Consider the following 13,526-nt stretch of genomic DNA (forward strand, 5'->3'; position numbering starts at 1 on the left):
CATAAATAATTAAATTAGACTATATCAAATGGGTAATTTGGCCACTTAATCCCTGAACTCCGGTCTCACTGAGGAACTTTTAAATATAGTTCAACACAGATAAAACTTTACATGGTATAGTATATATATATATATATATATATATATATATATATATATATATATATATATATATATATATATATATATATATATAATATATATATATATAATATATATATATATAATATATATATATATATATATATATATATATATATATATATATATATATATATATATACACACACACACACACACACAACAGGGGTTTCAAGCTTAAAAAAAATTATCCAATTTCAAATCTGAAGGACCAATCTAGAGGACAGTCTGTGGTGAGGAGGGACTGGTGTGAGGACAGTCTGTGGTGAGGAGGGACTGTTGTGAGCACAGTCTGTGGTGAGGAGGGACTGGTGTGAGGACAGTCTGTGGTGAGGAGGGACTGGTGTGAGGACAGTCTGCAGAGAGGAGGACTGGTGTGAGGACAATTTGTGGTGAGGAGGGACTGGTGTGAGGACAGTCTGTGGTGAGGAGGGACTGGTGTGAGGACCGTCTGTGGTAAGGAGGGACTGGCTGTCTCAAATAGCAATATCCACTTAACTAACTCCGCCTTACAACTCAAAAACTTAATCCTGTCAGTCATTTTATATCATATATCTTCGACAAATTAAGCCATATATCACCTAACATATAATTCATTCGAGTTTCTCTGTCTCTTCTGCGACAATAACCATCATTTATAATAATTTATCTTTATTACGTTCAGAAGAAAATAATATTGGAACACATTCATTATGCCTACGTACGGCTGGCTAACCAGGTGAATGGCAACGTCAGTTTGGATTGCCCTTCTGAAAAATGGCTTCGGTGGCGGACGCCCTCACACACCCTGCTGGTGACGGTGGTGGGGAGACCCGTGGTGCGAAGCGACGCCTCTCATACCCTCCCTGCTTAGGAGTTAGCTAGGCTAGGAGGAAAGGTTCGCTTACGTTTTCTATTCCCTGCTTCGGGAGTTAGCTAGGCTAGGAAGAATGGTTCGCTTACGTTTTCTATTAACTTACCCTAATTCGAAGCTATTCCCCCTTTATCTTTTCATGGGGTTCGAGGGCCAATAGTATATATATATATATATATATATATATATATATATATATATATATATATATATATATATATATATATATATATATATATTATCTGCGATGTTAAAAACTTCTTACATACGCGCGCACCAGATTAGTCTTAACCCCAACAAGAAACACCGAGTGCTGGAAGTTCAGGGGTTCAGAAAATATCGAGAAATAATATTTTCTCGTAAACCGTCGTGAATTTTTCCGCGTAAAACGCACTCTTGCACAATATATACCTAATCCAGCTTATATATATATATATATATATATATATATATATATATATATATATATATATATATATATGAATGACTTACCCCTGATGAACATTCTTCATTTTCAAAATAAACTGAGAGTCAGATTTTCAAGCCCATCAAAATAACTTAATCCGTAATCCTCGTGAGGTTGAGATCGTTATCACCAGCCCACCGTTATTACGACAGTGTTGAGTGTCCCATTGTTGGCAAACCTGCCATCGAGGACCAGGGCGGTGGACTAGCTCAGTCGGTGTCAGCTGGCAGGACACTCGCCCCCAACTTGTCTGCCTGCCTGCCTGGCTGACTGACTCTGACTCAAAGTGCAGAGTTCAGATGTTGTCTAACACATAACTTACCAGCCTGGTAAATTACCCTGGCTACCAAGGAGCTACACTACGTTTACTAGGACCAGGAATACCGAGATATGACCGTCTGAAGTGGCCCCCTCTGTTAGCACTAGGTTGATATACAAGGTTGGGGGGGGGGGGGGGTTATGTACAAGGTGCCGTGAAGGTGTTTTTTTCCCCCAGTACTGGGAATACAAAATTGTTGAGTGTGTCTGTAATCAGTGACATGATACTGGTAGTGAGGGTAGAGCATTACTTTTACAGATGAAGTGAATGTTTTTTTAAATTCTTTTACCTGGTCATGTTGTGACCTGGGCGGCTTGCCGAGCACCAGCAGGTCCCGAAGGAGTGAGGGCGAAGGCTTGGTGTCCGGTGCGTCGCCAGTCGATGGGGTGGCGGAGCGATAGGCGCTGCCCTCAGAGGGGACGACGCAGCTGCTGTCGCTGTCGGAGTAGTGCTGGGCGTCCCCAAGGGGGTCGAGGCTCCGGCTGCCGTCGTCCGGGGTGAGTGGGTGGAGCAGCTGCTGCCCGGGGCCAAGGCACTCCGAGCCCACACTGCTCACACACGGGGAGGAGGCGGGCGTATACCGGACTAGGGTGGATATGGAGGGCAGGGGAGTGCTGGAGGGGGTCACGGGGGAGTGCACGTGCAACGGGGAGGCTAACAGCCCATGCCGAGGGCGGCTGGCGGCGGTGTTGGGGGAGGGCGGCGTGAGCTGGGGAGAGATGTGGGGCACCACCAGTGCTGAGGGATGGGCACTGTGGCTCTGGTTGTCTGGCCGCACTGTGGTCAGCTCACCGGTCTCAGAGTCTCGGATGTGGGGAGGCTTCAGGCCAAGGAAGTCTTTGAGGAATGCCCAGTCGTCAGTGGCCTCGTCAGTGAGGTTGAGCATACCCCTGAAGTGCGCCGTCACCACATCCAGCTCCCCGTCCCTGACGCAGCCAGAGGTTCCCAAGCCGCCCGCCGCGCCCCCTCCTCCTCCTCCACCCGCGCCCCCCTCGCCCTCCCTCCCCTTCTCCCCTCCGCCACCGGGGTTGGTGGTATTCTCTCCACCGGCACCCAACAGGTGATGTGGATCTTCCACGCCGCGCTCCACCGTTCCGCCAATCGGTCCTGGCCCTCGCCAACACTCCACTCACTGATCCCCCACCAACTCCCGCGCACCTCCGCCACACTCCTCTCGCACCAGAACGGATGACACAATACAACATCCACTTTGGCTCCGTGCACTGCTCACTGATCACTCGGCGGTCGTCACGTGCGCACACCACAACATTCACTAATAAAGCCAGCGGGTCTAAATTCCACTTCAGTTCTGACCTATGGTCGCCCACGTCACCGATAATGGCTGGGAAATTATACTAATTCGGGTTTCACTTTCCTGAAACTCGCGGAGGTCATGTTATATCTTCTAGAAAATAAATGGTCGTTACTGAGGAATAACGTAAAGCCTGGGGAGGGAGAGACACACGCGTGTGTGTGTGTGTGTGTGTGTGTGTGTCTGATCTGTACACCGTGTGGGGCTAAACCCACCAACCCTGACCCTCCCATCCGAATTACAGGCTGTACACCATGGAGGGATAACTCACCCACCCTGACCCTCCACAAATGGGCAGTCTACGCAACATGTGGGGCTAACCTACTCACCCTGACCCTCTACGAGTGCAGGCTCAACACCATACGAGCCGAGGAATGGCCATTTCCGATCACCATAAAGAAAAATAATAATACTTAATAAGTGCTAAAAAAAAATAATGAGGTGCCGGATGAATGGCATCTCGCAAATCAACACCGATTTGAAAAAAAAGGGAGGTAGCGAAGGAGGGCGATAAATGCGCCCTAAAAGTAATGGACATAACAGTCTTTCTTTGGGTTCTGCAAGATATTAAAAACGACAGTCAAAGATAAGACCGAAAAAAATTCTTATCAGTCATTAAACAAATAACTGAAAAATCCGTAGGAGCTCTGTAATAACACACTGTGTTTGCTGTAATGAATCAACAAATTTCTGAAGTATAATCTATACTCTTTTCTTCAAAAAATACACACGGAATGGAAAAACATCCACAGACATTGCATACCTCGATTTCCAAAAAGTTTTCCGTGCCTACCACGTCAGAAACAGCTGTACGAATCTAAATCACAAGGCACGGGAAATTAACCGTATGCCCTATAGGCAGAAGCCAGCCAATGGTGGCAGTGAACGAAGACGCATCTCAACGTGGCCAGAACGGTGGTACCACAAGGCACACTTCTAGGCCCTACACTTTCGAATATCAGTGTCGGTGATCTGGCGACACCAGCAAGATCCCAACATCTGCCGACTACGACATAAACCCCAAATAAATAAAATGAAAGGAGGACGAATGCAGAGAGGAGCAACAAAACTACTTTTGTCCTTCAGAAGTTAAACCTTACGAGGAGAAATACTCAAGACATCAACTATCGTCTGACTCCCGAGATATGGCAGACGTCTTCTCGTTTTCTAATGCAACTGACGAAGATTTCTTAACCAGACAGAAATACAACGAGGGAAGGAACGCAAACGCGGTCATAAGTTTCATCAAAAGCACAGTTACAGAACACTGGCATAAAACTCCTACCAGATATTTACTCTGATGGTACTAATAATATGGACTCCTGTAATGTAGCGGTTAGCGTTACTGACCACGACGCAGTCACAGGCCGCCCAGGGTCGAGCGCATAGGTTCGAATCTTGGGTACGGCAGTCGGTTCACAGTCAACCCAGCTGCTCATCCGACTCTGGGGTTTGGTCAATAAAATGGGTGCCTGGCTCAGGCTAAGATATATATATATATATATATATATATATATATATATATATATATATATATATATATATATATATATATATATATATATCGTTAATGTGATGGCCTTAATTTGGGCCTCAGTGGCCCATGCCGTCTCAAATCTATACGGCCAAATCTACCAGTCGCTTCCGCTAAGTCGATGTCAACCACGTCAACATTTTGTTTTGTTCTCCAGGGCCTCTTACAATCTTATCACACTGGTCAAGCAACTGATACAGGCAAGATCTTCCCACCCCGGTGCCATGCTGTTCAGGGTTATGGCCCCTACCCTCACCACTCACATTGCAAGTCGTACGCAGTGCCAGCCTCACCCTCACCACTCACACTGCAAGGTGTCAAGACCCACCATCAGGAACTACACAACAGTCAACACTGCGACGTACTACAGAACAGCGAAGCGCTTCCCCACCACTGGACGCATGAGAACGACCTCCCTCCGTGTCACTACCAACACAGCCACTGGTTTTCAACACTACGCTCTGGTTATTCCAAGAACCTGTATGGCCAATCTATCCATTCCTGTAATCAAAGCTATAATCCCCAAGTTGAACTCTGAAGGATCTTCACTTGATGAAGACTAAACACCCGGCGTCACATGATACGACCGTCACACTCCACCTATGGTAAAATCAGGAGTCCAGATCTGCTGCAGTACTTTCCTTGCTGTTACACATGTCTGGTATTCCTCTGGGGCCAAGTATGAGGGTTAATGCTCCTTGGCCATACCACTGAGAGTGGGCGTGGGAGCAGTGGTGTATGGCAGGTGGTAGGTGATTCGCAACGGCGGATCAAGGTGTCCACCAGCTCCTCCGGAAGTAGGCCGAAGTGCCCACCTCCTCCTGAAGCCAAAGGTTAAATGGGGTGTCCACCACCACCTCCACCTGTAGGCAAGCATCCGCCAACTGCAACAGCGGATCGAGGCGTCCAACCTCCCGCCTGCCAGCCAACCGTCCACCAACTCCACCGGCAGGCCAAGGCACCCACCTCCACCCGCGGCCATGGGTCCAACAGCTGCAGCAGCGATGCCCGTAAGCAGCCCCACTATACTGAACTCCACAAAACAACCACCGAGCCACTCACCTTATCGCCTTATCTACCTTATCTCACAGAGCGGGAGATGCCCCTCACTACCTTCACGCTGCCACAGGTAAACAGGAAGGCGAGGTGCAGGCATCGGTTCTAGCTAAGTGGGGATGCCCGTGGACCTAAGAAAAGACAACCCCCCCACTACTTCTTCCCCCGCGTCAAAATTAAACCTGCCTCACTATTACTTCAGGCTTTTCAACCGACGTTTGCCCCTCACCCTGGCGTAATGTTACGCCGCCCCCAAGTCAATCAGGGCAACCAAATGGACCACCTAACGTGCAACGCCAAGGCCGTGCAACCGAAAGGGCTCGTCATTAAAGCCACTCGGACACTACCAACACGTACCTTCCGGCAGTATCATCATCAAGACCATCATCACCGTGAAACTGTTTACATCTGTAGGACATTTACTGTGTGTATGTACATCTTGAGGTAAGGCTATACATGGCTGGCTTGGCTGGCTGGTTAGTTGGTTGGATGGTTGGGATTCAAGCCTATCAAATGCCAGGGTCATTAAGGCCACCAATGTCAAGTCACATCCACCGACTGAAAACTTCTTTAACACCTTCAGGTGTTAAAGGTAATTCGAAGATCGCATACACTCTTACTATGAAAATACATACGTTCCATGTACAAATGGAACATTTTCATGTCTTAGGCTCAAATGGCCTTTTCTTTTTTTCCTTTTCTCCGTTTTCATGTCTTAGGCTCCGGTCACGGACGAAAATCCTTATATGAAACACTCAAAAAAAGAGGATAAAGAGACAGAGAAGCCAGAAAAGAAGAGGCAAAAAATAGTTTCGAATTGTCAGAAGAGGAAAACCTGCCTAAAGGACGCCATTTCCGCCAAATCTGAGCTTACAGAGGCATCTGTAACGAAACGAGACTTTCATGTCAAGCTAGAGAGAATATGGAGCAGATTTGAAGGAAGTGCTGAGTCATTAGCGATGTTGAGTCATTAGCTTGTCTGGTTATTTCTCGACAGGAAGGATATCGCTGATGTAAAGGAGGAGGAGGAGGAGGAGGAGGAGGAGGAGGAGGAGGAGGAGGAGGAGGAGGAGGAGGAGAAGGAGGAGGAGGAGGAGCAATAGGAGACAGGAAACTACCCTGAGGAACAACACTGCTGATACGAGAGAGAGAGAGAGAGAGAGAGAGAGAGAGAGAGAGAGAGAGAGAGAGAGAGAGAGAGAGAGAGAGACACGTTAATGCATTAACATTTTTCTTTACAGAGAGAAATACGCCAGAGTGAACAGGGCGAGGGAAGAGAGCCAAAAGAGGAGAGTTTGGAGGTCCCACATCGATGCCACCCCGTACCAGTAGTACCAAGGGATATACACTAGGATTCCCTCCGAGTGTCTTAGATGGGATGACCCAACATTTGGGTGAATGGGAAGGGACATCAACGACGGATCTCACCCAGCGAAGGTCATATGGATGACCAGAGAGCTCACTACGAGACGCAAAATCATTAAGGGAGTGGATGCTGACGAGAGATTCGAAGACCTTGAAATATACAGTTGGAGTCAGAGCAATAAGACGACAGCTGGGAAGGTTGAACCGTCACCTTTCTTTTGGAAGGGAATGTTTCAATGCATGTTTCCAAGGGAAAGTTCTGGTCCTTTGGCAGAAGCGGAACAGACGAGCAAACTTAGGGGCAAGCTGTGAAGTCAACTCCTCCATGGCAAGAGGAAGGATTCCCTTTGGTCCATACTTCTAGCCAAAGTTCAGAAGATGAGTGAAATGGACTCTGTGAAAGGGAGTATCGTATATAAAAGAGGTGCGTCATGGGGTGTAGGAACATCTACCATGTTAAGATCGAGTTAAAGGAGAAATGTGAAAAGAATTGTTTCGTGATTCGGTAAGAGGGCAATACTATCGTCTGAAAAGAAAAGAAAAGAAAAGAAGACTTAATAAGAAAGAATGTATTAGAGATGCTCTTTTGGCCAAAGACCAGAAAGAACCTTTCTGTATAAGAAAGACTGTCAAGTTCTTCCTCTACATCTACTGATTTTGGGCAGAAGAGGAGTCTTTTACTCGCCCGATAAGCCCATAGTTAATAATCTTACGTCCACTGAAGTATACCAAACCTTTGATACAAATGAATGGAGGACAGTTATGTACACACACGCGGGGTCGCGCAAGGAGAGGCAGGAGGAGGGAAAGAGAGCGAGAGACAAGAGCGGACAGCAGGGACTTAGAAAAAAAATGATTTCAACACTCGCGCTACTAACTTGGTCGGGGAAGACGAAGGGAAGAAAAATTGAGCGTGAGTCTCCCTACTTGGCTAGTTTATACACACCAGAAGACGGGCGGCTGTAATCCCCGCCTACCCTCACAAAACCCTCATCAGGGAACAACTTCACGGTAGCGGCCACCGCCAAAGCTTTAATTTCACGCACATCTCAAATGAGGCCGAGAGTTACAATACGGGGGAGGGTGGCGGGCGAGCCCCGGCTTGAGGATGGTTCCCTCGAGCACCACCAACACCACCACGCCACACACCTACTCTGCGTCAGCACGTTTGAATAACAAAACTCTCGCCATTTCGGATCCCGTTATGTCTATTCAATATGACGAAATTTAAAACAACTGACGAGAAATATCATCGTTTTTTACCAACCTTCACATTAACGTTCGGGAGAAACTGTTTTCTCTGGTATTTCCGTCGCACTCCGTTGACCCGGACGGAGCAAATGTGGCCGCCGCACGACCAATCTACTACTCCCTCACTTCTGTGACCGCCTGGTGTGATTAACGAGACTATCCTCCACCACGACGCCATTATCCCCCTCCCTCAAATCTCCCGAACTCCACTCACCGACATCCGTAGTATGCGAGACGAGCGCGAGGCACTACCATCCACCTACATGAACGACCGCCCGCCGAACCTGCACTTGCCTCGTCCGTGGCAAACGGAGGGGGAGAGTAACCCTGATGCGGTGTGTGTGTGGCGCGGACATCGCGCAACCTGATGCTCCGGCCTGACTGCCACACTTCGCGCTGCTCACTCTGCTAGACGGCGCGGGCAGAGCGTTCATGCCCCGATGTATCTGTGACTAGCTAATAACGCTCATCCTACCTATACATCAACGGACCTACCCAGACATCAATGAACCTACCCGACACTAAGCCTATCTCGTATACATCAATGAACCTACGCAATACATAAATAACCCCACCTATATATTATGGGAACCCGACAGCACATAAATCATCCAACCTATACATCAGAAACACATCGAGGGAGTTCACGTAGCACGGGGCACGAGGAATGCATGGTACACAGCGGTCAGGGCGCAGACACGACAGCAGTGTGTGAAGTCACACGACCTGACGGTGGGGTCGTAACGCTAGTAACGACAGGTGTCGAGGCATCAGCAGCGGAGTTCGACACGGATGAAATAAGCCAAGGCGAGGAGAGAAATGGGATATGACACACACACACACACACACACACACACACACACACACCGGGGGATGTGATCGTGTTGAATTGTGACGAAAATGCAGGAGGTATGGACTCTTGTCAATCAGACGTAGCCAAATCTTGAAAAAGAAAATACATGACGAACTAGCAAGCTATATCATAATAACACCTAGGGCGAGGTAGATGCGAGTGAAGATTAGAAAATGGTCCAGCTTATTAACCTTACAGCAAAGCTTTACGAAAAGATTACTGAAATGAGGCGTTAAAGACATCAACACGCCACCAGTTGGAGAGGATGAGCACTGATGTGGACAGAAATGAGGAGACGATGTTCGGCACTGACTTGTATGATGGCTTCATGGAATTAGAGAGGGGCCCGTGGTTCGATACCTTCAAGGACATTACGGACATGTCCAGAGGACGAACTTTAAGGCTTAGAGAACTCTAGAACGAACAATCCATGGACATGTATAAACCCAGAGCTAATGACATCAAAAAGCATCTTAAACTATGTATTTCCCCTTGAACACCGGAGTACAGCAAGGAAGTATTCTGTCGCCACTACGATTTCTGGATTATTAAGATAAGGTCATCAGAAAGTTTAAGGAGAGGAGTAATTGTGAAGCAACGGAAATAAAGATTTTTCTTTTTTTTTCTATAACAAAAGCTCCAGTCACGGACAGACGTACTCACCGAGGACAGAGCTTGAACTGGGGGGGGAAGGGATAATTAGGGGTGATGGATTCACATTTTTGTTTGAAAAAGAGGTTTGGAAAGTGCGAAGTCAAGAAACAGTACGAAAAGGAGAAAAGTTGTAGGTGTAGATAGGATGATGAATCCCGTTTAACAGCGGATGATGTACGATAATTCCGGTCATCGTTTCATCACTTAAGCCAGGAGGGCAGTGCTTCCCTGCGCGGCTGTCGTCTACAACCTACTGACAAGGAGGGTGTAAGATGGCTCCGGCCATCACTTTAACACACACAAGTCATGCCAATATCCATTACACCCAAATTTCTGTGACTCTTCGTAGACAAAATAAGATTACAGCATGAAGTTTTGAAGCAGAAGTAAAAAAGTGAACGACAGCAACAGAAAATGTACAACTAAGTAATCTTCCGAGAGTTTAAATACTTAAGAAATGTTGCTACCACTAAGAAAATCATATTCACAGGGGGACTATTAGGGGACAGTATTACTGTTAAAAAACGGGGCTAAGAAAAGTCGTTTCCAGGCTGCAGAGACGAAACTCCAGGAAAGAATAACTGGAAATCACAGAAAATGATATATTTTGGAACTTACAAATCAGACGACATCACGATTATGCCTCGGGTAAACACAAAGTGGAAGGTTATGAAGTGAGGCGGCTGGAACACGCTGGACTATGGAAAAGATGACGTTGGCGGGAGCCTGGAACAACGAACCCTGCCCTCTGGTATGCCAAAGGATATATGGAAAGATGGAAGAGAGAAGATACTGAGACAATAAGCTCGCCATGTTCACTAAACTTTGGCAGTGGCCATCGCCAAAAGAAGGGCGCCTGGAAAGAAAATGTACCCCTCTTCCAGGATCATAGCGGCCTTTGCAAGAGAAAACGGAAGAATAAATAAGGGAAACACATACACTAAAGAACTTAATGTAAAGGGTATTCTGAGATCAGTTCACCTCCAAATATAAAATACCCTCCAAAACACCGAAATACATGACTGGCCACCATGCCTTACAGTGTTGAGAACGAGATTCCCAATAAGGAAATATCCAACTATCTAATCATCATAATTTACAACTACTTATCCTCGTAACTGTGAGGGTCAAGTGAATACAGCCAACTCCAAACCAGCGCGGTAACCTCCACACAGCCCAGTAGAGCATCCTTCATGCAAGCCAGTACACAGACAGGATCTTCCATAAATCCCAGTACAGCAATTTCTATACAGCCCAGTACAGCACCCTCCATACACCTCATTACAGGACCCTCCATACAGCCCAGTACAGCAATCTCTATACAGCCCAGTACAGTACTCCCTAGACAGCCCAGTACTACACTGTCCATACAACACAAGGATAGGACCCTCCATACAGCCTAATACAAAACATTACTAAACAGCCGACACAGCATTGCTGACGACCCTAAGGTACGACCACCTTCTTACAGTGATCAACAACAAATATCAATGGAAGATAAGATAGCACCCACGTTGCTCTAAACAATATTACCCTTAAAAACAAGACCAGTTAGACAAGACAGTGGCAAAGCAATCTCGGGTCATCTACAGCTTGTCAACATTAAGCTACAGTCCCTTTCCAGCCTCAAGGGTGGCAGCAAGACAAGTTCCTTAGAAGTTGGTGATCACAAAGACCCAAGTTCCTTTCAACCTGGTTGTCACTGTCTCGCGTATCTTGTAACTTAAGAGGTAACACAGGGCAGAAGTCCCCCACAACGCGGTGATAACACAGCCCCACGCCTCTTACAACATGGTGGTATCTTGAGAGCCAAGTCCTCCACATCTAGGTGGTAACTCAGCCCCAAGTCCCTTATAACTTGGTGGTACCCTAGACCTAAGTCTCTGATAACTTGGTAAGAAGAAAACCAATGTCGCGTGCAATCCTGGCAGTAACACAGAGCCAAGTCCCATACAACTTAATGGTGACGAGGAGCCACGTTCTTCACAACTTGGTCCTTATGCAGCCCCAGGTATCCTACAAGATGATGGTTACAGCTCCAGATACGTTCACATGGTTGAGGACGAGTACATGGGAGTAGATGGCGAGGACTCTAGATAACAGGAGACCTCATGGTTCATAACGAGGTCATCCGAAAACAGGGAACATCCTGGCTCTAACGACAGCACAATATACCGGCACTTTATGGCGTCATATACTGGCATTATACAACAGCATATACTAGCTTTCGCCAGCAGCATATATAAGAGCTCTTACCGGCAGCATACACTTGCTCTTTACGGCAGCATATATTGGCTCATTCCGGCAGCAATACTAGCTTTTACCAGCAGCATATACTTGCTTTTACAGACAGCATAAGTAAATCCTACCGGCAGAATAAAGTGGCTCTTTCCGGCAACAAATACTAGCTCTTATCAGCACCAGAGACTAGCTCTTACCGGCAGCATATAACGGCTCTTACTAGCAGCATATACTGCCTGTTTATGACAATCGGAGAAGTAAACCTCAACAAAGCACTGGCTCCACCTGTCCAATGCACGGAACATTTTCTTTTTTTTTCTCTCTCTTTCTCTCATATCCTTTAGATTTTTCTCTCCCGAGACCACATCACGTTCACGACTGACGGATAAGAAAAGAATAAATAAAAATAACAGAAGTTGTCGTGGACACGAACCGTCGCGTCACAGGAACACATGCACACGTACTCGCACCAGACTGAGACAGACAGACAGACAGACAGACAGACACAGACCCCAACATAAACATAATCCAGGCCGACATACTCCTCAGGTTATTGCAGTTTGTTTTCAAGGCAATTACGGCGACCCATTTGAGCTCTTGGTATTACAGACACGGAGCATACGGCCTCTGTCTCCTCCAGGCATGATGGACTGAAGGCGGAGGTACACGTGTACAATCCGGTGCTCAGGAGTGTGGGTGGAGTGAGGGAGTGCTGCTGAAGGTGTGGGTGGAAAGAGAGGTGTGTGGGTGGAGTGAGGGAGTGCTGCTGAGGGTGTGCGTGGAAAGAGGGGTGTGTGGGTGGAATGAGGGAGTGCTGCTGAGGGTGTGGGTGGAACGATTGGGTGCTGCTGAAGGTGTGGGTGGAGTGAGGGAAGGGCGACCCAGCCAGCAAGCAGAGGCCGTCCGAGGAGACCAACCAGCTTTATGGGGCGTGGTCATCCGCCCTGGGGGGAAGCCCCGCCGTCGTCTGCCTAAATCCTACCTCTCCATCCTATCTCCTGCAATCATCCTATTCCTCACTATCCCTTCCTTTCTGTCTTCAACACTACCTCCCTCCCTCCGCCTCTGCAACCAGATGGAGCCTTAACCGTTCAGAAAGAACTTCAGGAGCGTCTGACGTCTTCCGACTCGCACGGTCCTATGATCTTAAGAGGATCGTTAGCATGATAGACACGTACAACTGTGGGAGTCCCTCAAATTACGGTGCCTGGTAGTTACTACAGGCAGGCGGGGAGAGTCGACCTTGTCTACTACCGGTAGGTAGGGGGTAGTATCGACCTTGTCTGCTACTGACACACAGCACATCGACCTTGTCTACTACCGGCAGGTGGGGGGTGGTGTCGACCTTGTCTACGGCTGTCAGGCAGCAGGTCGACCGTCTCGACTGCTGGCTTGTCTACTCCTAACATACAGCAAGTAGGCGAGCTATCTATTTAGTAGATGGTGTATCGACCTTGTCTGCCCCTAGAGGGTGGTGAGAC

At 47.4% G+C, this 13,526-nt stretch overlaps 1 protein-coding gene across 10 annotated transcripts in view; it reads right to left on the minus strand.

Annotated features, from left to right (window-relative positions):
- Positions 1-13,526, minus strand: part of cnc (NFE2 like bZIP transcription factor cap-n-collar) — a 721,520-nt gene that overhangs the window by 204,361 nt on the left and 503,633 nt on the right. The window contains exons 1-2 of one of the 10 annotated variants that reach the window (XM_071674585.1): positions 5,592-5,607; positions 2,069-3,184 (exon numbers count right to left, since the gene is read on the minus strand). The exons of 6 other annotated variants lie outside the window; for them this stretch is intronic. In XM_071674585.1, the coding sequence (XP_071530686.1) occupies positions 2,069-2,665 (597 nt within the window). In that variant the 5' untranslated portion in view covers positions 2,666-3,184; positions 5,592-5,607. Of the gene's footprint in view, positions 1-2,068; positions 3,557-5,591; positions 5,608-13,526 lie in introns of those variants that run through there. 3 more of the 10 variants (XM_071674586.1, XM_071674584.1, XM_071674583.1) reach the window with 3 other exon arrangements.

The sequence above is a fragment of the Panulirus ornatus genome, chromosome 20, assembly GCF_036320965.1.
Source record: "Panulirus ornatus isolate Po-2019 chromosome 20, ASM3632096v1, whole genome shotgun sequence".
Lineage (NCBI taxonomy): Eukaryota > Metazoa > Arthropoda > Malacostraca > Decapoda > Palinuridae > Panulirus > Panulirus ornatus.